This window comes from Muscardinus avellanarius, assembly GCF_963383645.1.
Source record: "Muscardinus avellanarius genome assembly, chromosome: 5".
Lineage (NCBI taxonomy): Eukaryota > Metazoa > Chordata > Mammalia > Rodentia > Gliridae > Muscardinus > Muscardinus avellanarius.
In genome coordinates this window covers 140142114-140165842 of record NC_137790.1, presented here as the reverse complement: position 1 = coordinate 140165842, position 23729 = coordinate 140142114, and the positions used below count along the sequence as shown (strand labels likewise).

The 23729-nt window shown below is 45.3% G+C and overlaps 1 protein-coding gene across 4 annotated transcripts in view; it reads right to left on the bottom strand.

The window, feature by feature from the left end:
• Positions 1-2360: 2360 nt before the first annotated feature.
• DCAF1 (DDB1 and CUL4 associated factor 1) overlaps positions 2361-23729 on the bottom strand; it is a gene marked incomplete at both ends in the record, with an annotated part of 63294 nt that continues 41925 nt past the window's right edge. For 3 of the 4 annotated variants that reach the window (XM_080696821.1, XM_080696819.1, XM_080696818.1), the window contains 8 exons: positions 2361-2419; positions 4060-4309; positions 15277-15378; positions 16771-16844; positions 17471-17575; positions 18341-18434; positions 19300-19533; positions 22992-23076. In XM_080696821.1, coding sequence (XP_080552947.1) covers positions 2361-2419; positions 4060-4309; positions 15277-15378; positions 16771-16844; positions 17471-17575; positions 18341-18434; positions 19300-19533; positions 22992-23076 — 1003 coding nt within the window. The remainder of the gene's footprint in view (positions 2420-4059; positions 4310-15276; positions 15379-16770; positions 16845-17470; positions 17576-18340; positions 18435-19299; positions 19534-22991; positions 23077-23729) is intronic. The other variant, XM_080696820.1, reaches the window with a different exon arrangement.

Here is a 23729-nt window from a genome sequence, read left to right as displayed (position 1 = left end):
AGCCCTATGGCCTCCAGAGTAAACACTTCACCTCAGTTTGGTGAAGAGCCACACCCTCCGCCTGATGTTCTTGTTTCTGGACCTCCATCACTTCCTTCCTTTAGCTCTCAAGACACAGGTTCTGTCCTCTCAGGCCTCGTCGGCATGGTCAGGCTCCCCGGTGAGAAGTCAGTGAGCCCAGGTGCCCAGCACCTCCACCTGGGGTCAGGGCCTGGCTGAGGGCTGCTTGAAGGCAAAGGGCAGGAGAGCTGAGCTCACCTTGGTGGTGTGCTGCTGTTCCGTGGGCTTCTTCCTAAGTGGCTTTGAGCCCCGGGTACAATCAGGAAGCTGGCAGGTGTTTCCTGAGCCTCTTAGGACACTTTCCTGAGGGTGTGTTGTCAAGTCAACCAGAATCCTGTTTTCCTTTATTAGAGGTGCCCGTCTCCACCTCAGAGACCTACAAATGCGCCCAGGAGCCCCTGGCAGAGTGCGGAGACTGGCTGTGCCGCTTTAGTGTCAAGAACCCAGCCGTGTACTGCTTCCTTGTGACCTGTCCCCTCTGCTACCTTATTAAGTACCAGCAAACCATCCTGCAGGTTAGTGTTAGCTCCCCATTTCAAAGCGAGGCTTGGGCCGTGCAGGGCTGAGACCCCTGCCCTTGGAGCACCAAGAGGCACCGTGTGGTGCAGGCCTGCTTCAGTGTGCACACATCACCCCTGAGCCCGGCCGTTGTGCCACCAGCCTTTGCAGTATTAGCCATCTTGTGTTGCTCACCTAGAGTCTCCTACTTACTGGGGGGCGGAAAGGAGGGCAAGGGAAGCGAAGGCTAGGAGCCCCTGCCCCTTGAGTGGCTGGTGTAAGAAGAGGCCCACTTTGCACACCCTCTAGTGTCTGCAGACCCAGCCGACCGAGCTCCCTTCCCTCAACTACCAGGACTGCAGACAGTCCCTTCCAGAACCCACCTTAGGTGATGACCAAATTTGCTCTCAACTTGAGCAGCTCGTTCCAAAACTTTCCTGGACCCCGCCTCTAGCTCCATCCGCCTGTACTCCAGAGCTGCCCTCTTGATCAGGGATGGACAGCGCCCTGAGTGCCTCCCTCTGTCCCCCAATGTTACCCTTAGAAAAGGGGTGCCTTATTTTTATTATTTATTTTTTTTTGCGGGTCTGGGGATGGAACCCAGGGGCATTCGACCTCCAAGCTACACCCCCTGCCCTATTTTTCATTCTTTTTAATTTGAAACAGGGCTTCACTAAGCTGAGGCAGTCCATGAACCACGATCCTCTGGTCTCAGCCTCCCGAATGCTGGGATTACAAGCGTGCACCACCACGCCCAGCTCAAGGGGCACTTTATTTGGGTGGAACAGATTCTCACCAACACCTGTTCTGCCTCTCTCAGAAGGCATCTTCTACATGGCCTTGCGAGGAAAGGCACACCCCATTTTTGGTAAAAAAACAGGGAAAGGCCATAAACAAAGACAGACTTGTAGTTTATTTTGTATTTTTTTAAATAAATACACTTTACATTAAAGAAAAAGGCCTTTGATTTGTAATTTCCACATTGGGGAGAAAAGGAAGAAAAAAAAGACTGAAAAACTGAATCACAAAGAAAAATAGAGGGAGTGAACTTACATCCTAAGTTCCCTCAACTCCACAAAACCAATATCCACAATGACGGGGCTGCCCCGGCCACGATAACAGGTCCAGGCATTTACTCAGCCAACAGGCAGCGCCCTCCTCCCCACCTCTGCACAAAGGAAAACAAGTCAACCTGACAGCATGTGAGGCAACAGAACGGCTTAAAAATCATATATTATATTTATAATAAAATATTCTTAATCCTTATCAATTTAAGAAACCACGATTTTCCTTTTCATTTAAATATGTATGTAAAAATGCCTCTATATTGTTCTTTAGACATCATTTTCTTCCAAAGAAAATGAAGTGCAGGGACAAGAGACCTGGTGGATATAAGTTCATACCCTCAGTTATAAATGCCTGTTGTTTTTTTTTTTTTCTTTTTTAAGTTTTATAAAAAACTATTTCTTGTTCTTTAAGTAAAGAACATTATACAAAGAAAATATATTGTGAAATAACCCCAGAGACATGTTTTTTGTTTTCTGTTTTTTTCCCTTGAGGAAAGATATGTCCATCTTGGGAGAAGGGGAAGCAGAACAGGGCCTAAACCCTGCTGCCTTTTTTGTGGGTGTCATTTAGAAGGACCCTCAGATTCCAGTGAGACTCTAAACCATAATCTTCTGGATGCAGGGCATGCAGTTCCTTAACAGACAGCCCTGGAAGAAAGGGAAGGGAAGCTATTCTGAATTCATCTGCCTCAGTCTCTCGCCTGCCAAGAATCTCTTCCAAATGGTGATGGCGCCTCACTCATTCAGAGACAAGATGATGTCATCTTCCAAATCAGAGTTGTCAGAGCTGTCAGCTGAAAGAAAGGAAAGACTAGATCACACGCCGCGATTACAGGAGAGGAAGCATCTGCATTCTAATACGTTCGTGCCCAAGTGGGGTTAATCGCCAGTTTCCAGAAAGAAGAAAACACACCAATTAACTCCTTGGAGCTGGCTCTGGAGAATACACCTGTTGCTAGCAACAGTGATCAGCCAGGGACCTCCTGCTCATACCTTTCAAGGGGCCTGGACTTGGAGCCCTGCTTCCTGCCCGGGAGGCCCTGAGGGATCAGGCCAGTGCCCTTGGAAACCTCCACCCATGGCATTTGGGCTGCAAAGGGCAAGGCTAAAGGGAACAGTGACTGAACCCCCATGGCCCTGTGCCTCTGATGTCCTTACAGGGATGGGCACGGGCCTGCCTGACCCTGAGGGACCACTGAATAGGCAGGCCGAGCACAAACAAAACTGGCATTTTTCTTCTCCTAACCTCCTTAAGCCACTTCTTTCTCCAGGCCTCAGAGGACTGCACAAAGATCCAGGTGTGGTAGGCATGCCTGTAACCCCAGTACTTGGGAGGCTAAGACAAGAGGATTGTAGGTTCACAGCCAACCTCAGCAACCAACTTGCCAAGGCCCTCCTAAATTTAGTGAGGTCCTGTTTCAAAACAAAAAATAAGACTGGGGGTGTAGCTCAAGTAAAATGCTCCTGGCTTCAATCTCCACTACCACAAAAAAATAAAACAAAGGCAGAGAGTCATCCTAGGATTTATCCCTGTCACTTCTCTCTCCTTCCCCCACCCCCAGTACTACGGATGGAACCCAGGAGCATTCTACCTCTGGGCTCCACCCCGAGCCCAATTTTGTATTCTTTATTTTGAAACAGGTTCTAAGTTGCAGAGGGCCTCACTAAGTAGCTGAGGGTGGCTGTGAACCTGCGATCCTCCTGTCTCAGCCTCCCAAATGCTGGGATTACAAGCATGTGCGCCACCACACCTGGCTTCCTCTGTCATTTCTGAATATAATCTGAAGGGAACAAATTCCCAGGAAGGTTCAGGCCAGCTGCAGCCACACCAGAGGAGCAATCTACCTAGAAATGAGGCTTATTTTTCTGTCATGTGTCCAAGACTGTTCCTTAATGCAAAGAAAAGGAGGAAGACACCTTGGCAGAGCAAAAGCGCTGCGCACTATGGTGAGCGTGGCTCGAGTGCATGGCCGCGCCCCGCCGCTCTGCCACTCTCCCCCTCCTCCCGGAGATGGGACCTCTGAATTAGGAGTGCCTGGCACCGCGGACCCGCAGCGGGGCCGCCCCCTTCACCACATCTGACCTGTCTGCATCAGGGCAGCAAGTTCTGGTCCTGAGACAGTTTACGTGTTACCACCATCACTCTTCTGGAAAGCGTAGTTCAAACTCCCTGAATGGGGGACCCCAGGGCTGAGAGGTTGCCACCATGATGATGTGGCCCACGGAGCACAAAGTGTTTGCTGTGGCCTTAGAGAAAAAGCTTGCCAACCTCCGCTCAAAAGGAAGGCAATGACAGCCATTAGGTACAGTAGCAGCCTGCCGGGGAAGCGGGACGAGGAATGTCAGTGGTGGGCAGCAGTCCCGGGCTCGGGCGCTGGGTCTGTCTGCCCTGCTGGCACAGAGGGGGGCCCGAGCCAAGTGTGCACACACTCACTGTCTCCCAGGATCAGTTCCACTTCCTCGTCTGCGTCCGAGTCTTCGTCCTCCCCATCCTCGCCCTCCTCTAGGAGGTTGGCTAGCTCCTCGTCAGAGGGAGAGAAGTCGTTGTCCCCGTCCTCCCCCGCATTCTCGTTGTTGTCGTCCTCCAGTTCTGCCTCCAGCAGCTGGTCAGTGTCCAGTTCATCTAAATCATCAGTGTCGTCATCATCTTCATCGTCATCCTCTTCCTCCTGTTCTTCCTCTTCCTGGTGAGAGAGCACAAGGCCCAATTGGACAAACACGAGCTGACCCACGCGGGCAGGGGATGATTCTCGTCCAGAAGGACAGAGGAGGGAGCCACTAGGAAAGGCAGTGATCTAGTGGGCCAGCTGCCGTCGTTAGTGATGTCAGGACAGGCACATGTGTTCCCGACGGCAGAGGCCGGACAAGGCCCAGTCCACAGCGGCATTCTGGCCGGCCTACCCTTACTCAGGTCGACAGACAGCTTGCTTCATGAGCATCTCTGCCATCAATGTCCTAGGAGCCCAAAGAGCTCGTTTCCCTTACACCAACCAAAACATGTGACCTGAATTGAGGCACTGCAATAAAATTTTTACTTGGAATCTAAAACCAGTTTTAACAAAATGAAAGGGACACAGCTGCTACACTGTCAACTCTTAACCCCTTCAAGCCCATGCCCTGAATCTTCTAACACAGAATGTGGACAAACCCCTAAGAGTGCTCCCGTACACATGACCTGACATTCCAACAAAAGAGGTTTCCAAGACAGGTGCCAACAGATACCCACGTTTCCTGTTATAAGCAACAATCATAAAGGAAAGTATGCCAGAGAAACCATCCATCCTTAAGAAAACCAAGGAAACAATTTTCTCTAGGTACCTAGGCTTTGTAAATCTCCCGTAGATGTCAACTCTGCACTGGAATCCAGACTGTCTCCCTTCAAGTGGGAGAGGGCATGAGCCTCTGCCCCGACAGGGTGACAGACATCCCCAACCAAATGTAACCAACACTCAGACCCTCTTTCTCCTCAAATATTGACTCCAGGCCTAGGAATTAGGATTCTAATTGCTACAAACATAAAACATAAAATTTATTTAATAAAGCTGGGTGTGGTGGTGCACGCTTGTAAGCCCTGCGCTTGGGAGGCTGAGATAGGATCGCAGAGGTTCGAAGCCAACCTCAGCTACTTAGGCTCTCAGCAACGTAGACCCCGTTTCCAAATAAAATATAAAAATAGGTCTGGGAGTATAGCCTGGAGGCAGAAAGCCTCTGGGTTCCACCCCCAGTACCACCCCCCAAAAAAAAATTTTTTTCATTTAATAAATAGGCCAAAGGAAAAGAGAATCCAACATAAAAAAATTTAAAAAAAAAAATCGCTGGGTGTGGTGGCACATGCCTGTAATCCCAATACTTGAGAGGCTGAGACAGGAGGATTGCAGGTTTGAAGGCAGTTTCAGCAACACTTCGAGATTCTCAGCAACTTAGACCCTGTTTCAAAACAAAAATAAAAAGGGCTGAAGTATGTAGCTTAGAAGGATTGCTGGATTCAGTCCCCAGTACCACAAAAAGGAAAAAAAATTATTTTAATGCTGTTATTAGTTGGGCATGGTGACACACACCTGTAATCCCAGTATTTGGGAGGCTGAGACCGAGGATCGTAGGTTCAAGACCAGCCTCAACAATGCAGTAAGACCTTGTTTTCAAAACAAAAATAAAAAGAGCTGGAGGTGTAAACCAGGCATGGTAGGACATGCTTGTAATCCCAGTACTTAAAAGGCTGAGACCGGATGATAGCAGATTTCACAGCCAGCCTCGGCAACCTCGTGAGGCCCTCCACAACTTATTAAGACGGTGTTTCAACATTTTAAAAAATAGGGCTGGGGGTGTAGCTCTAAGGTAGAACATCCCTGAATTCAATCACTAGTACCATAAAATAAATACAGCACATTTCATCTTTTTCTTGAGGTGCTGGGGATTGAGCCCAAGGCCCCACAGATGTTGGCAAGAGCTCTACCACTGAGGCACACCCCCAGCCCAAGATAGCACAACTTTTGTGTGTATGTGTGGTACTGGGGATGGAACTCAAGGGCCTTCTACCTCCAGGCTACATCCCCAGACCTATTTTATATTTTATTTGGAAACAGGGTCTCACTAAGTTGCTGAGAGCCTCACTAGGCAGCCGAGGCTGGCTTTGAACCTGCGCGATCCTCCTGTCTCAGGCTCCCAAGCACGGGGATGACAAGTGCACACCAACGTGCCCAGCAGCACAACTTTTAAAGGTGTACAGTGAGTAGGTATATTTGGCTGCTCAATTAGATATTCACTGGCCAACATATTCAGGAAGACAGCCCTCTTTCATTTGTAAAAATGGCAGGCTTAGCTGACCCAGAAGAACTGAGAAAAAGTTTCCAGATCAAGAGCAATGCTGAACATGGGTCAAGCAGGATCTAAGCTTTGCACTGCAGACCTACGGCCGGACTCCCATCGTCTTACAGAAGCAAGCCTTTCTATCTCGTGGACTATAAGCCTGCAGACCCCTGCAACATGACGAGAGGTGGCAGCAAGAAGGCCTGCCTGAGTCTCACAAGGGCACATCACACCGCTGCGCCACTTCACCCCAATGACCAACACGTCTTCATACACAGGCATGGCTGGGACTTGTTCTGTGAATTTTAAATCTGAATCACAGATACTGAAGTGAGGGCTCACAACACCTGTCCAAAATGCTGGGCATAACTTGTAGTTGAACCCAAAAGAGTCTAAGGAACAATTCTCTGCTGTCCGAGTACCTGGTTGGGAGCATGAGTCCCTTGACTGAACAACTACAGAGCAGAGCTCCCAAGAAGGAGTGGCCTAAAAAAATGAGAACAAATGTAGCCAGGCGTGGTGATGCGCACCTGTAAGCCTAGTACTTGGGAGGCTGAGGCCCGAGGATCTCTGGTTTGCAGCCACCCTCAGCATCTTAGTGGCCTTCAGCAACTTAGACCCTGTTTAAAACAAAAGGGACTGAAGGTGTAGATCAGAGGTAGAATGCCCCTGGTTCCACACTCAAAAAAAGAAAAAAAAGAAAAAGAAAAAAGCTAATCTAGCTAAAGTACAGACCTAACTCCAGCATCATTTCTTAATATTTTGGATCTAGAAATGATTCTCTATGATTTCTTACTTAGGGGCCTATAAACAGAGTTAGAAGACATCGAGGGTCAAACTATTTTAGAATGCACTACCAATAAATTTTCCAAAAGAGAGAATTCCAAAATTCTTCTCCCTTCAATTCATCTTAAGCCAGCTTCACGGTTACCCCAAGCCTCCAGGATCTGTGGATAAGCAGGCGTGCCCTCCTCTACAGCGAACAGGTGGCTGGCACAAGCTGGTGCTTGTGGCCTCTGGCCGCGCCCACTTCCAGCCCTGGTCTGAAGGACGCTCAGCTCCCAAACCTAGAAACTTCTGTCGACACAGACTTCAAATTCTCCCTGTAGACTTTTTTTTTTTTTTTTTTTTTTGGTGGTACTGGGGTTCCTGGAAGCCCTTCTACCTCCAGGCTACACTCCCAGACCTATTTTATATATTTTATTTGGAAAGAGAGAGGTCTCTCAAACCAGCGCGTCTGGCTTTGAACCTGTGCAATCCTCCTGTCTCCGCCTCCCAAGCACGGGGATTACAAACGTGCCCACCACGCCTGGCCTCCCTGCAGACTTTTGTAAAGGGGTGACTCACCCTCTTCCTGGGCTCCAGGTCCTGTCACTGGCTCCCTGATGAGGGCAGTCTGGCTTCTGCTCATACACAACAGTGCAGTTAACAGTACATGCTGAGCAGGCAGGGTGCCTCCAGAGAACCCAAACTCAATCACAATGATGCTCAGCTACGGGGCCATATACTTACTTCTCAGCCTTCCTGTGGGGATTTTTTTTTTTTTCCCAGTACTGGGGATGGAACTCGGACATTCTACCTCTGATCATTTACTTTGAAACAGGGTCTCACTGAGTTTCAGAGGGCCTCACTAAGTACCTCACTAAGTACCTGAGGCTGGCCACAAACCCCGATCCTCCTGTCTTAGCCTCCCGAATGCCAGGATTACAAGTGTGCTCCACCACGCCCGTAGATCTTTGGAAAGTGCCTGCACATACAGAGTGTTAAGGTGAGTTTCCTGTGGCTGTTAGATACAGAAGCCCTCCTAGAGAAATGTAAAGACCTGCACGGTAGACCACGGGGCTCCTCTGCAGTGAACAAGACAAGATCCTGGCCTTCAGACTGGACTGCTGGCCAGGTCCTTGCTTGGTCTTTTCCAGGTATCTTCCCTAAGGCATAGGAGTTCCTCACTTTTATTACTTCTGCCTTCAAATACCTTCCCATTCATAAACTGTGCACTCACATTAGCTATCACCATCCATCTGTACCACAGAAGCTTACAATTCCACAACCCACACCTGAGCTCAAAACACCACTAACCTAGCACCTTTCTCCTCTCCCTCACGCAGAGCTCCAAAGCCGCAGACCTTCCTTTCACCGCTCACTCCTCTGGCTTCCCTCAGTTTACCTGTGCTTCTCACAAGCCCAGGTGTGCAGTGCATGCCCATGAGCCAGCACTCAGGAGATGAGGCGGGAGGAGAGCAAGTTCAAAGCCAGCCTGGGCAATTTAGTGAGACTTGGTCTCAACATAAAACTTAAAAGGGCTGCTAGAGCCAGGCATGGTAGCACACACTTGTAATGCCCACATTTGGGAAGCTAAGACGGGAGGATCTCAGGTTCATGGCCAGCCTCAGAAACTCGTGAAGCCCTCTGCAACTGAAACCTTTCTTGTTTCAAAATAATATTCTATTTTATTCTAAATAGGGCTGGGGTGTAGCTCAAAGACAGAATTCCCCTGAATTCAATTCCCAGTACCACAAAAAATAAAAAAATTTTAGCTCAGAAACCAAGTATGGGCCAGGCGCGGTGGCACACACTTGTGATCCCCGTGCTTGGGAGGCGGAGACAGGAAGACGTCGCAGGTTCGAAGCCAGTCTCTCTGGCTTAAGAGACCCTGTTTCCAAATAAAAATATAAAAAACTAGGTCTGGGAGTGTAGCCCGGAGATAGAAGGGCTTCTTCCAGGAACCCCAGTACCACCAAAAAAAAAAAAAAAAAGAAAAGAAAGAAACCAAGTCTGAATGGCCGTCAAATACATTCTACACATTTTCATTAATCAACATCCAATCTCCAAGTCTTCTTAAACATAAAGAGCAAAGGATGACTATTTTTATTGTATGAAAATTATTAACTATGAAGCTCTTTTTTCTTTTTTTTCCTTTTTTTTTTTTTTTTTTTTTTGTGTGTGTGTGTGTGTATAGTACTGGGGGTATGGAACCCAGGAGCCTTCTACCTACAGGTTACACTCCAAGCCCTATTTTATATTTTATTTGTAAACAGGGTCTCATTAAGTTGCTGAAAGCTTCACTGAGTTCTAAGGCTGGCTTCAAACCTGCACAATCCTCCTGTCTCAGCCTCCCCAGTACTGGGATTGCAAGTGTGCACCACCACACCAGGCTTCTATGAAGCTCTTTAAATAACCATTTTATATAGGCACTTTGTGCTGAACCAATTTCAGCAGGCGGCATGCTTCTGAGTTTATTTTATCAAGGTGAAAAGGCAAATTCAAAGGTGTTGGTTACAGGTGCCTGCTTCCCTTAAGCCTTGTACGTCATACCTGGAACATCTGAGACGGTGGGTAGATATCTAGACTAGTACAAAATTTGGGTAGCAAATGATTCATGAAAATGAAAAGTCTCTAGTTTTGAAACCAGGTAAAGCACAGGAAAGTGAGTTGGAAAAAAAAAAAGTTCAAGCTGGGACATGAAGAGGCAATGGGGAGAAATCTGATGTAGATAGTAAAAAGAGCGAAACACCACTATCAGATCCCAGAGGGTGGGCACGGTGACACACACCTATAATCCCAGTACTTGGGAGGCTGAGACCTGAGCATCACAGGTTCGAGGCCAGTCTCAGCAACTTAGCAAGACCCTGTCTCAAAATAAAAACTAACAAGAGCTAGGATTTTTATAGCGTGGAGGTAGAATGCCCTGGGTTCAATCCCTACCTAGCACCCCCAAAAAAAACCCACCTCCACAGGCTAGACCCTCCGGATGGACACCGGACCTCAAATGACCTAGATGGCAAGCCCTACAAAAGACTGCCTACTGCCTTGTACACTGCACAGATCGGGGCCAAGGAGAATGGTGTTGGTCAGTAACTTAAATCAACCCGAGTTTTGCCTTAAATTTACAGTTCAACTCGTAACTTAATCCAAGAAGCCCGAGACAGAACTGATACCTAGCAGTGATGAATCGAACCACGGGAAATGAGAGGGTCTGCGGCTCCTGTACTACTGTAATGTACAGGCAAACTCCGGCTTGACAGCGACGCCTCCGGTACCTACTCAGCAAGAGACCACATCTTATGACAGCTAAGATGGAAGAAAGTCCACATACAGAGGGGTGTGAAGAAGTATACTAAACAAGAATAAAAGAGGAGACACTATCAAGAAACTCAGAGGTAATCACAATATACGAAGCATCGAATACTACTTACAAGCTGTTACCAAGAAAGATAATCAACATGTACAAGTTCAATAGCACCATCCTTAAGAAAACATTCTGAACTACATCACAGGGCTGGTGGCGTGCCTCAGTGGTACAGTGCTGACCTAGCACTCAGGAGGCCCTAGCTTTGATCCCCAGGACTGCAAAGAAAAAAATCATGCTGCAAGTGAATCAGAAGTCGGGCATGGTGGCGCACACCTGTAATCCTAGTATTTAGGATGGAGAGACAGGAGGACTGCAGGTTTAAACAGCCTCAGCATCTCAGACTCCGTTTCAAAATATTAAAAAATAAAGCCGGGCGTGGTGGCTCGCGCTTGTAATCCCAGCATTTGGGAGGCTGAGACAGGAGGATCGCGGTTCTTTGACAGCCTCAGCTACTACTTAGTGAGGCCCTTTGCAACTCAATGAGACTCTGTTTCAAAATAAAGAATTAAAAAACTAGAGCTGAGGGAGGTAGAATGCCTCTGAGTTCCAGTAATGCCAAATAATAATAATAACAATAATAATTATTATTATTATTATTATTATTATTTAAAAATAAAATAGGGTTAGGGAGTATCACTTAGAAGTAGAACATCTCACAAGCTGGGCACGGTGGCACACACTTAAAATTCTAGTACTTGGGAAGCTGAGACAAGACAATCTCAGGTTCAAAACCAGTCTCAGCAACTTAGGGAGACCCTGTTTCAAAATAAAGAATAATATGCCGGGCATGGTGGCACACACTTGTAATCCCAGCATTTGGGAGGCCAAAACCGGAGGATTGCAGTTTGTGGACAGCCTCAGCTATTTAGTGAGGCCCTTTGCAACTCAGTGAGACCCAGTTTCAAAATAAAGAATAAAAAATAGGGCTAGGGTGCAGCTCAGAGGTAGAATGCCCCTGGGTTCCATCCCCAGTACTGCAAAAAAATAAAATAAAAAATAAAGAATAATAAATAGAGCTGGGGTTGTAGCTTAGAGGTAGAATGCCCCTGGGATCAATCCCCAGTACCATAAAAAAAAAAAAAAGAAGTACAACATCCCCGGGTGTTCAATCCTCAGTACCACAAAATAAGTAGATAGAAAGATAGATAGATCGATCGATCATAAGCTTCACATACTGGCTGGGCACAGTGGCGCACGCACCTCTAATCCCAGTACTTGGGAGGCTGAGATAAGGCCAGCCTCAGAAACGTAGCAAGACTTTGTCTGGGTATAGCTCAGAGGCAGAATGCCTCTAGGTTCAACCCCTGAACTAACTAAACAAACAAACAAACAAAGCCGGGCGTGGTGGCTCACTCTTATAATCCCAGTACTTCAGAGGCTGAGACAGGAGGATCGCACAGGTTTGAAGCCAGCCTCAGCTACTTAGTAAGGCTCTCAGCAACTGAGACCCTGTTCCCAAATAAAATATAAAATAGGTCTGGGAGTGTAGCCGGAGGTAGAAAGCCCCTGGGTTCCATCCCTAGTACCACACACACATACACAAAAATAATAATTATAATAAACAGGGCTAGGGCTGTAGCTTGGAGGCAGAACGCCCCTGAGTTCAATCCTCAGTACCGCAAAAATAATAAGTAAGTAAACAAGTAAATTCACAAAGCCCTCTGATGACCTATTCCTCTGCCCCATCTCATGATTCATGTGAGTTTTAAACACTGCTGGCTCCTCTCACCCATGAAACCTAGACCCTGCAGGCCACTTAGCTGGAAAGCTCTTCTACACTAGGGAATCCCTGGTAGCACTTCGAGAAGTGGCTTCAAACTCTACTGTGTAATTGTCCCTCATGTTTTTTGTTGTTTGTTTTTGGTTTTTGTTCTGTGTGGTATTGGTAGAACTACAAAAGGTAGAACCCAGGGACGTTCTTCCTTTAAGATATGCCCCCCAGCTCCACTGTACCTTTTATTTTGAAAACTGGGCACAGTGGTGCAGCATGCAGATAATCCCAGTATTTGAGACTGAGACAGAATTATTGCAGGTTCACAGCCTCAGCAACTTAAGAGAAACTCTGTTTCAAAACCAAAATAAAATAGGGCTGGGGTGTAGCTCAGAACCCTGGATTCAATCCCCAGCAATACCAAATGCATACATACACACTTTTATTCTGAAGCAGGGCCTCACTCAAAGCTGCTGAGGCTGCCTCAAATGTTGCCGCTCTCCTATCTGAGCCACCCCGCCCTGCACTGGGGTCACAGGCAGGTACGCCATGCTCAGCTCTAACTTTTTTGGGTTTTTTTGCTGTGCTGGGGCATCCTATCTCCCTAATTTTTATCCTTTGAGTTGCAGAAGGTCTCACTAGCTGAGGCTATCTGCAAAACGCGATCCTCCTGTCTCAGCCTCCCAAATGCTGGGATTCCAAGCATGTGTCACCATGCTAGGCTTCTAACTTCTTAATAAATATGTTCTTTTTTAAAATGGTACAAAGTCTTATTTTAAAATAAAATGTCACTTTATAAAATAATATTCCAGCCAGGCAGGTAATCCTAGTACTTAGGAAGCTTATACAGCAGGATTGCAAGCTTGAGACCAGCCGCAGCAACTTAGCAAGACCCTGTTTCAAAATAAAAAAAGAGCTGGAGGTATAAGCTCAAAAGCAGAACACTCCTAGAGTCAATTGCTACTATCAAACGATAATACTCCCATGGAGCTCAACAACAACATGACAGGACAATCCTCACCTGTCCGTGAAGGAAGAGGGAAGCTAGACCTGGGGGAAGTGCCTCCGGGTAAGGCAGCAGCCATTCCTGAAGAAGGCACGATCAAAACACATATACACGCCCTCCCATCCCACCCCAGAACCTGTACCTGGGCTCACGAATCATCTCTGGGCATGCAGAGTCTGTTAGAACATGCCACCAGAAACAGCAGAAACCAAGAAAACATATATATGGAATTTTAGCCGTGTTTCAGGTGTACCGCATCACTTTTGACGTAAGGTGATACCGCAGGCAAGGAAGGAGTTAAAGAAAAAGCTATATTCCCATAACCTCCTAAGCACAACAGGCAAACACACACCTGAACCTGAAACTAGCACAGCGAATGGTCTTGCTTAGTCAACAGTACCAGAAAAACATGGGTCCTTAGCCTACAGTATTAAGTTTCATCCACAAAATATTCACTAAATTTTTAAAAATTTTTGCAGCTGGGTATGGTGGCACACACTTGTCATTCCAATACTTGAGAGGCAGAGACAGGAGGACTGCAGGTTCACAGCCAGTCTCTGCGACTCGGTGAGATCCTGTTTCAAAATATAACAATAGGACTGGGGGTGTAGCTCAGAGGTAGAATGCCCCTGGGTTCCATACCTAGTAGCACAAAGAAATTTTTTTCTTTTGCTTTACATTTTTTTCTTTGAAATTTTTTAGTACATGCTGTTTGGAATGGCTACTAACAAAGTAATTTCATTAGCCCTATACACAGTACATGATTCACCAAAGTGCAGGGGCAGGGCCGAGAGCAGAGGGAGGCACACGTGTCCTCTCACCCTGTGGCACTCCGACCCAGAAGACCACAATGCCATAGTGGGAGGAAAAGAACTCAAGAGCAAGAAAAAGACATTTACTGGTTTTAATATCTGTCATGAGAAAGTCAAACGCCAATCATGCCACTTCAACCTTATATTAACTCAGCAAGAAATTCTTCTAAGAAGATTAAAGAATCTAGCTTTGAGAGTGTACTCCTACAAAGAGAATGTGGTGTGAGCCCACCAGACAGGAAAAGACCTGCTGAAACCCAGCGAGTTTGAGAAACTCTTCAGAACTCACACTGACACCACCCAGAGAGGCACATACCAAAACATGACTGCAAGTCAAAATCCATGTGAAAAGTGTAAACAAAGGTAAGACTGTGAGGCCAGAAACTCTCTAGTGATATTTTATGTACGCATGATTTCTCAAAAGCATCAAACTCTTCCCTTCAAGCACCACTCTATTACTCTGAAAATGGACTAGGCCATAAAACTGAGAAAACACAAACCAAAAACTTTATAAAAATTAGCCAGTTTCTTTGTAATCCCAGTACTTGGGAGGCTGAGACAGGAGGCTCCAGGTTCACAGCCAGCCTCAGCTACTTAGTGAGGCCCTCCGCAACTTAGTGAGACCCTGTTCTAAATAAAGAATAAAAAAATAGGGTATAGCTCAGAGGTAGAATGCCCCTGGGTTCCATCCCCAGTAACACAGAAAAAAAAAAAAAATTTAGAGATGGGAATATGACTCAGAGGCAGCAGAAGGCCCCAAGTTCAATCCCCAATACCGCAAAAAAAAAAAAAAAAAAAAAAAAAAATTAGCCATTTCTACAACCCATCTCCAGCAGAGTGACTTTTCTGTTTTGTACTGGCAGTGGAAATATGAAAGCTACTTATCTTGAAACCAAAAAGAGCCAGTGCCACTAAAGAGAACAAGGAAATCTCTCTTTAAAAAAAAACAGAACTTGCTAAGCTGCAAATTAACCTATGAAAGGAACTCTTATTATCATCAGGTACTGGTTACAGTCTTATTAAATAACAAAATTTCATTTTGTTCTCTATTTTAGACACATGACAGGCCTTCCAAATACAGGCCTCAGGAGCAAAGGCTGATCTTAAAAACCCCATCCAGCAAGAAGCAGAGCAAAACCACAGGAAGCCTTGTCCAGCAGGAAGCAATGCCAGAGATCACTGACCTGGTCCTCTTCTTCATCCTCATCCTCTGCCAGCCGCTGTCGGCCCACTTCGTAGAGCCTGCACACCGTGTCCATGTTCAGGGCATCCATGCTGCTTTGATTCTGCAAGGAAAACCCGGTCCATAGGAGCAGCGAGCCTTCAGGAGGCCCACACCACACCGCCCCACTAAGTTACCCCACAGCCTGAGCCGGTAACTACAAGTGTCCAATACCTAAAACCTGAGCCAACTCTGAAACTACGATGCCTCCAACAGAGGGAAAGTCGTATAGGAAGAGAAGCCTTGGGCAGCAAGGATTAGAAGAACAGGAGACCAACATCCTTAACACAAACCAGTCTTGCTACAACAAGCCTCCTCTGAGAAAGGCTGAACAGTGGGAGTCCAAGAGCAGAACTCTACACTGTCTTATAATGACTTTTCTTACTAGTTCTCTTGACTATTTATCTTCTAAACTCTACCAATTGAGTAAATTCTCAAAAATCGACCATCAGAGCAGGGTCTGGAGGTGCATGCCTGTAATCTCAGTACTTGGGAGGCTGAGACAGGAGAATTGCAGGTCGAAGGCCAGCCTCAGCAACTTAGCAAAACCCTGTTTCAAAATAAAAAATAGACGCCAGGCGTGATGGTGCACGCTTATAATACCCACACTTGGGAAGCAGAGACAGGAGGATCATGTAGGTTCAAAGCCAGTCTCGCTGGCTTAAGAGACCCTATTTCCAAATAAAAAAAAAATATATATATATATATAATAGGCCTGGGCGTATAGCCCGGAAATAGAAGGGTTTTCAGGAACCCCAGTAACATCAAAAATTAAAAAAATTAAATAAAATAGGTGTAGCTCAGAGGCAGAATGACCCTGGGTTCAATCCCCAGTACAAAAACAAAAAACAAAAAAAACTCATATATAGATAGATAGATATAGAGATATAGAGATATATAGGTATGTAGAAATATATAGATATACATACATATATACCTACATACACATACTGCCATCAGGAATGTTATCAACATCAGAACACATATAAGACAAAATGACTCTAATGTAACATGAAAATGATTCTACATATCAAAGATTAAAAAAAAAAAAGGCCGGGCGTGGTGGAGCACGCTTCTAATCCCCGCGCTTGGGAGGCGGAGACAGGAGGATTGTGCTGGTTCGAAGCCAGATTTGCTGGCTTAAGAGACCCTGTTTCCAAATAAAAATATAAAAATAGGTCTGGGAGTGTAGCCCGGAGGTAGAAGGGCTTCCAGGAGCCCCAGTACAAAAAAAAAAAAAAAGGCAAGCCGGGCATGGTGGCACACACTTGTAATCCCAGCCTTCGGGAGGCTGAGACAGGAGGATCGCGGTTCACAGACAGCCTCAGCTGCTTAGTGAGACCCAGTTTCAAAATAAAGAATAAAAAATAGGGCAGGGGTGTAGCTCGGAGGTCGAGTGCACCTGGGTTCCATCCCCAGACCCGCAAAAAGAATTTTTAAAAGGCAAGCCCGTTACCTCAATGACAGCAAGATAGCAGTCTTTGGTATCTGTGCACAGGTCAAAGATGTTCCGCTTCACATCAATGGTCGCTGGAAAACACAAAGTGACGAGACTCAGGACTGGAATACTGCTGTGACCTTAAAACCTGTTTCTCCTCTATAGTAATTCAGGGTGAATATTCACAAATATTTCCATAACTCCTCTCCTCTTCATTGAAAAGTTACAGTACTAACGGAACATGGAAGACCTTTTTTGGCTTTGTATTATTTTATTCAGTTTGGTAGTGTGGCTTGAACTCAGGGGCTTTTAACCTCTGAGGTCTCGCTAAGTTGCTGAGGCTAGCCTCAAACCTGTGATCCTCCCCCGTCTCTGCCTCCCAAGTGCTGGGATTACAGGTGTGTGCCACCAGGCTCGGCAAAGTGAAATATCTTTTGTATGTGAGTTTGTGGCCCTGGGGATGGAACCCAGGGGCATTCTACCTCTGAGCTGCACCCCTAGTCCTATTTTAATTTTTATTTTGAAACAGGGTCTCACTAAGTTGCAGAGGGCCTCATTACTTGCTGAGGCTGGTCATGAACCTGAGATCCTCCTGTCTCAGTGTCCCATGTGCTGGGATTAAAGGTAAGCTCCCCTGAACCCAGAGTTAAAGTGGAGTATCTTAAAAGTGGAACACCAAGACATGAAAAGTGAATGATGCCTGCCTCTCTGTGCTCACCTATGGGTTTGTAGTCGGTTGCGTTAAATGTGCGGAAGGATGACCCGAAGGGACTTTTCATCCTCTCTTCCATTAGGTCATCTTCATCATCTGCCTGCAACATAGCTAGGAGGGAAGAGAGGGAGGGACAGAACCATTAAACCTTCCCTATTCATAAGTGCAAAAGATTCCAACAGCCAACCAAGATTCCAGTGAGTTTCCCTGTAAATAAATGCACTCTACAAGTTCATGCCTCTCCAAATCTATTATGCCAAACAATATCCTTATCTTCTCATCCAGCTCCCAATTGTATAGCTAAGGCTTCCAATATCCCAAGACAATATGCAAAGGAGTTTTTGTTTTGCATAGGGATTTTTTGGTACTAGGGACTGAACCTAAGGGTATCCTACCTCTGAGATATACCCCCATCTCTACTTAATTTTCATTTTGAAACAGGATCTCACTAGGGTGCTGAGGCTGGCCTCATATCTGCTATTCTTCTGTCTAAGCCTCCCAAGTACTGGGATTAGAGGTAGGGGCCAGCACACCTGGCTACAAATACAAAGGTTGTTTTTTTTTTTTTTTTTTTGAAGATTTAAAGAAGTTTATTAAAAGATAGAAATACAGAGAATAGGTACAGCTCCATACTAGACTGGCATGGAGGGACGACTCGAATGAGGACACCCCAAATACAAAGGTTTTAGGGTATAATGATACATGTGGAGATTACTTATGAAATTTTTCCATACATAATTTGTTTTCTTCAAATCAGCTGCCTGTCACTCTACTATGTCAACATTTTTACCTTCTTTTCCACCATTGTATTAACATGTTTCTGTTAACAACTTTAAACTGCTTTTCCAAAAAGGAAGTACTCTTAAAGCGTCTCACCTCCGTACATCACTGTGCCTGTGTGGTTGAACACCACACGACACTGATCCAGAGCAGGAACGGTGTGCAGGAGATGGAAAGTCCGCAGGTCCCACTGAGAGGAATGGTGAAGGAGAACGTTCCAAAGAAGCTCTTATCTGACCTCATGGAAACACCAAAACATCACCTTGCCCCTCCTGCAAGGTGTGCCAGGCATGGTGGCACACACCTGTAATCCCAGTACTTGGAAGACTAAGCCCGGATTATAGACTCTAAGCCATCCTCAACAACTTAGCAAGACCCTGTTTCCAAATAAAAATTAAAATCAGGCTAGGGGTATAGCTCAGAGGTAGAATTCCCCTGAGGTTCAATCCCTAGCACCAAAAAAAAAAAAAAGTTTACTGTTGTTTTGTAAAAAAAAAAAAAAAAAAAAAAAAAACACTTTAAAATACTGTAGCATATCCTCACCTATGTAACTGCCTCGTGAACTCTCTGCACTTCATTTTCCTCTTAGGTCTAGCGACTGATTTCATTTTGCGTACGTGTGTGTGCGTGGTATTGGGGATGGAACCCAGTAGTATTCTGCCTCCAAGCTACACCCCCAGCCCTATTTTAGTTTGAAACAGGGTCTTGTTGGGTTGCTGAAAGTCTCACTACTTGCTGATGCTGTCCTCAAACCTGAGATCCTGCTGTCTCAGGCTCCTAAGTACGGGGATTACAAGCGTGGGCCACCATTCCCGGCATAAGCAACTGACTTCTATTACACAAAATCCTTCCAAAGATATATAGAAAACACTCTAGTGAAAGTCATCACTAGGTACCACATCAATAACAGTCTACTAGAGATTAACAATTCAAACCAAAGGACAGGTATCACAATATAACAATGTGGAGATTTTCAGTACCAGTAGAAATAGAAATAATTTCTGCATAACAAACCAGATAAAAAATGGAAAAGAAGATGTAAGTGTAAAGGATACAATCTCAGTATTAATGATGACCTCCAACCCATTTGGATGGAAAACGCCACTGATGTTCATGTTGAACTTGTCAAACTTGTGGATGGCCTGTGCAGAGCGGACATCCCAGAGGACGCCATCATTTAAGACAAGATCATCTGTAGGGTTAAAGGTGGCACAGTTCCTCTTGTAGTTGTTGGCAAGATCTGGGTTAAACAGAGTCAACAGCTTGTTGCCAGTCTGAATATCATAAATCTTTAGAGAAGAAGGGGTGGGAAGAAAAAAAATCAGACCAGTCCATCCAATGACAAATGTAAAGAGAAACTATATAAAATACCTCTCCCATGCTTTCCCAAGGCCCCAAACTACAAAAGCCCTCACGTAAAATGACTGGAAAACAGGAAGATAACACCCATCCAAGCAAAGTTTAAATATCTGGTTCTCATTTCAAGGATTAAGAAATCCTTTCCCACCAGTAAGAAAGTGAGAGAAAATTACATTTGGGATTTTTATTTTTTTAGGTCTGGGGATGGAACCCAGAGGCATTCAACTTCTGAGCTACACCCTCTGCCCTACTTTTTCTTCTTTATTTTGAAACAGGGTCTCATTAAGTTGCAGATAGCCTCACTAAGCAAGCTGAGGCTGTCCGCAAACTGCAATCCTCCAGTCTCAGCCTCCTGAATGCTGGGACTACAAGCATGTGCCACCACGCCCGGCTAACATTTGGGATTTTTAACAACAAAACTTTTTCTAATATTAAAATTGAGCCATTCTTGACATAGATTAAGGATTACCCACTGAACGTTCTTTGAGGGTTACTTTTTGGAGGACATCTAAATACCCTTTTCTCCTTAAAATCTCAATGTACTTATTTCAGCCCCGCCGTACTAAAGGTTCCCAAAGTCTACAATCTGCAACCCATGAAGAGACCAGACAGTCCACCAACTCATAGACACACTATAACACCTCCAATCTTTAAAAAAAATATATATCCTTCTTTGATGCAGGAACAAATAAGGAGACACCACAAGGAAACAATCAAGCAAATCCGTATCATGAGACAAGACAATCAGCCTGGTCTCTTCAAAAGTATGAAAACTGGAGAAAGGGCTCTTGGCTTTAAAATATTAATAAGACATAACAACCATAACAACCAAATACAATATGTGAATCTTGGCTGGAGCCTGGTTCAAAAAAAAAGAAAGAAAAACATTTGAAACCAAATACATCAGGAACAATGGGGAAAATTGACTGTGGACTGGATATTAGGTGATATTTGGAGATTACTATAATTTTCTTAAATTTGATAACTGTGATTAAGTACTGAACCATGGGGATACATGTTATAAGACTTTAGAATAAAATGCCACGATGTTTGCAACTTTCCAATTATTCAGAAAAACATTCTACATTTACACAGAAAATATGGTCAAATATTAACCAGATGAATATAGGCAGTGGGTATATATGCTACTCTCTCAATTTTTCTATATAAAAACTTTTCAAATGAAAAGTTGAAGAAAACTCCTCTCTAAATTTACCACCCCCTTTCCTCCCCAAGCTGCTTACTTCTCTGCTTTAGTTTTCAACAAGAAGAGCCGGGGTGGTGGCGCACGCTTGTAATCCCCGCGCTTGGGAGGCGGAGACAGGAGGATCGCAGAGGTTCAAAGCCAGTCTCGGCTACTTAGTGAAGCTCTCAGCAACTTAGTGAGACCCTGTTTCCAAATAAAGTATAAAATAGGAAGTATAAAATAGGTCTGGGAGTGTAGCCTGGAGGTAGAAGGCCCCTGGGTTCCACCCTCAGTACCACAAAAAAAGAAAAAAAAAAGCTTTAAAAGAATGATCTAGACCCAGGCATGGTGGTACTCACTTGTGATCCCAGTACTTAGGAGGCTGAGACCGGAGGATCACGGGTTCTCGGCCAGGCTCAGCTACTTAGTAAGGCCCTCTGTAACTTAGTGAGACCCTGTTTCAAAATAAGGAATTAAAAAATAGGTCTGGGATGTAGCTCAGAGGTAGAATGCCCCTGGGATCAACCCCCAGCACTGCAAAAAATAAAGAAAGAATGATGTATACAGTGTGCCTATGTCTCTCCCACATTCCTTTATGAGCCCACTCTAATCAGGTTCTCACCCCACTAGTATACAAAACTTTTTTTTTTCCTACTGGGGATTGAACCCAGGGGCATTCTACCTATGAGCTACACCGCCAGCCCCTTTTTTTCTTTTTATTTTGAGAAAGGGTCTTGCTACATTGCTGAGGCTGGCCCCCAACCTGCAATCCTCCTGTCTCAGCCTCCCAGGTACTAGGATTATAGGCATGGGCCACCACACCCAGCTCAGAACTATTTCAGGATGCGAATAACAAGAGCCTCCATAATGTCAAAGTCTCCTCTCCGTTCAGGTGAATTCCTCTCCGCCACTCATCGGCAGTTCCGACTTACTGCTCAACCCTTCCTTGATACATGTCTTCCACTGGCTCCCAGGACACCACTTTCCTGGGTCTCCTCCTGCCTCGCGGGCTACTTCCTCTAGTCCTCCTTTCCAGTTCCTCTTTATTTGCCAACTTTTAAAATGGGCACATACAGGGCTCTGTCCTCACAGCTGTTCTCTTCTCCAGTGCCCTGATCTCCTCCAGATTCATGGCTCTAACTACTTCCAACATCTCTATAATCCCAGTGTTTATAACCCTCATCCCAGCCCTTTCTCCTGAACTCTCAAACCTCGTATTCAAGTCCCTATTCCCTATTGAGGATCTAAGAGAATCTCAACCTTCACATGACCCACACCCCAGGGTCGAGGCTCATCATTTCTGCCTCCCTCTTAACTGGAAGGGCTACCCTTGTCTTTCTTATGAGACCGGAATCACACTGTAAGAGTTTCACTTGCAGTCATGTATCCGCACTGGGCTCGCTCTTCACTGCTCTCCTCCCTCTTCTTACCTCCATTCCCTTTGCCTTAAAACACTCTTTTGGAGCTGGACATGGGGGCGCAAGCCTGTAACCCCAGGACCTGAAATAAAATCAGGCTGGGGGTATAACTCAGAGGTAGAATATTTCTGGGTCCAATCCCCAGCCCTACCAATAAATAAATAAATAAATAAATAAATAAATAAATAAATAAATAAAATCTTGGGCTGGGGATGTGGCTCAGTGGTAAAGCGCTGCCTTAGCATGCTTGAGGCCCCAGGTTCAATCACCAGTACCCAAAACAAAAAACACTTCAAATACCTGCATGACAATCACACTTCTTCCAGGAATCTGCTTAAACATTACCCAATCAGTGAGATTAGCTAGCCTAAATGAAAACAGAAATCCTCCACACCACCACCAAGCATTTCCTACCGCTTACCTTCTTTCTTTTTCTCTGCAGCACTTACCATATAATACATACACTTGCTTCTTTACTTATTGCTTCCCCAGTGAGACTCTATAAAAGCCAGGACCTTATGTCATCTAAAACTTGGTAGAAACTCAAAAGTATCTATACTAATAATATTTCTCAAATTACCAGGTTGACTTCATGTCCAGTCCTTTCATATTTTCCCCTTAAAGCTTAAAACAACTTTATTACACTTTTAGATTCTAACTCGAAAGAAAATCACTGAGCGATTTCTGGTTGCGTACAGGACTCAAGTCCTCAGCATTTGGTCCAGAAGGCTTGGGTATGGACACAGGGTAAAAGCCTGCCAGCAGTGGAGTGTGAAGTACTTACATGGGCAATGTCTCCTTTTGTGCCTATGACCCGATCCTGAGAGTGCTTACTGAACTCAACATAATGGTCTTCTGTGAAGGAATGCCTACAGACAAACAACACAAGCACCAAGGTGTCACCTTCAGAATATGTGCTTCCAGCCAACGGAAAATAAGGACAGTTCCCAGCCTCCTGTTCCACCACACCCACCTGAAGACCCTTGGCTTCCAAGGAGAAAACGTGCACTTGGATTACGGAGAAAATTCCCTCTATCGGTATGCCCAAGGAGACCCCAATAATTACTTAAATTCTTTTTTTTTGGTTTGGCAATACTGGGAATTAAATCCAGGGGCATTCTACCTCCAAGTTACACCTCCAGGCCTATTGTTTATTCTTTATTTGAAATAAGGTCTCAGTTGCAGAGGGCCTCACTAAGTAGCTGAGGCTGGCAGCAAATCCACAATCCTTCTGTCTCAGCCTCTCAAATCCTGGGATTATAAGCCACCACACCCAGCTTAATGGATATTCTTGGTTAGAGAAATATCTAATAGGTTACATGTGCTTTTTAAATACCCCAGCAAAGCATAAAACTGTCATGCAGAAGTATAAATAAAGCCGGGCGTGGTGGCACACATTGTAATCCCAGCACTTGGGAGGCTGAGATAGGTTCAAAGCCAGCCTCAGCTACTTAGTGAGGCTCTCAGCAACTTTGTGAGACCCTGTTTCCAAATAAAGTACAAAATAGGTCTGGGAGTATAG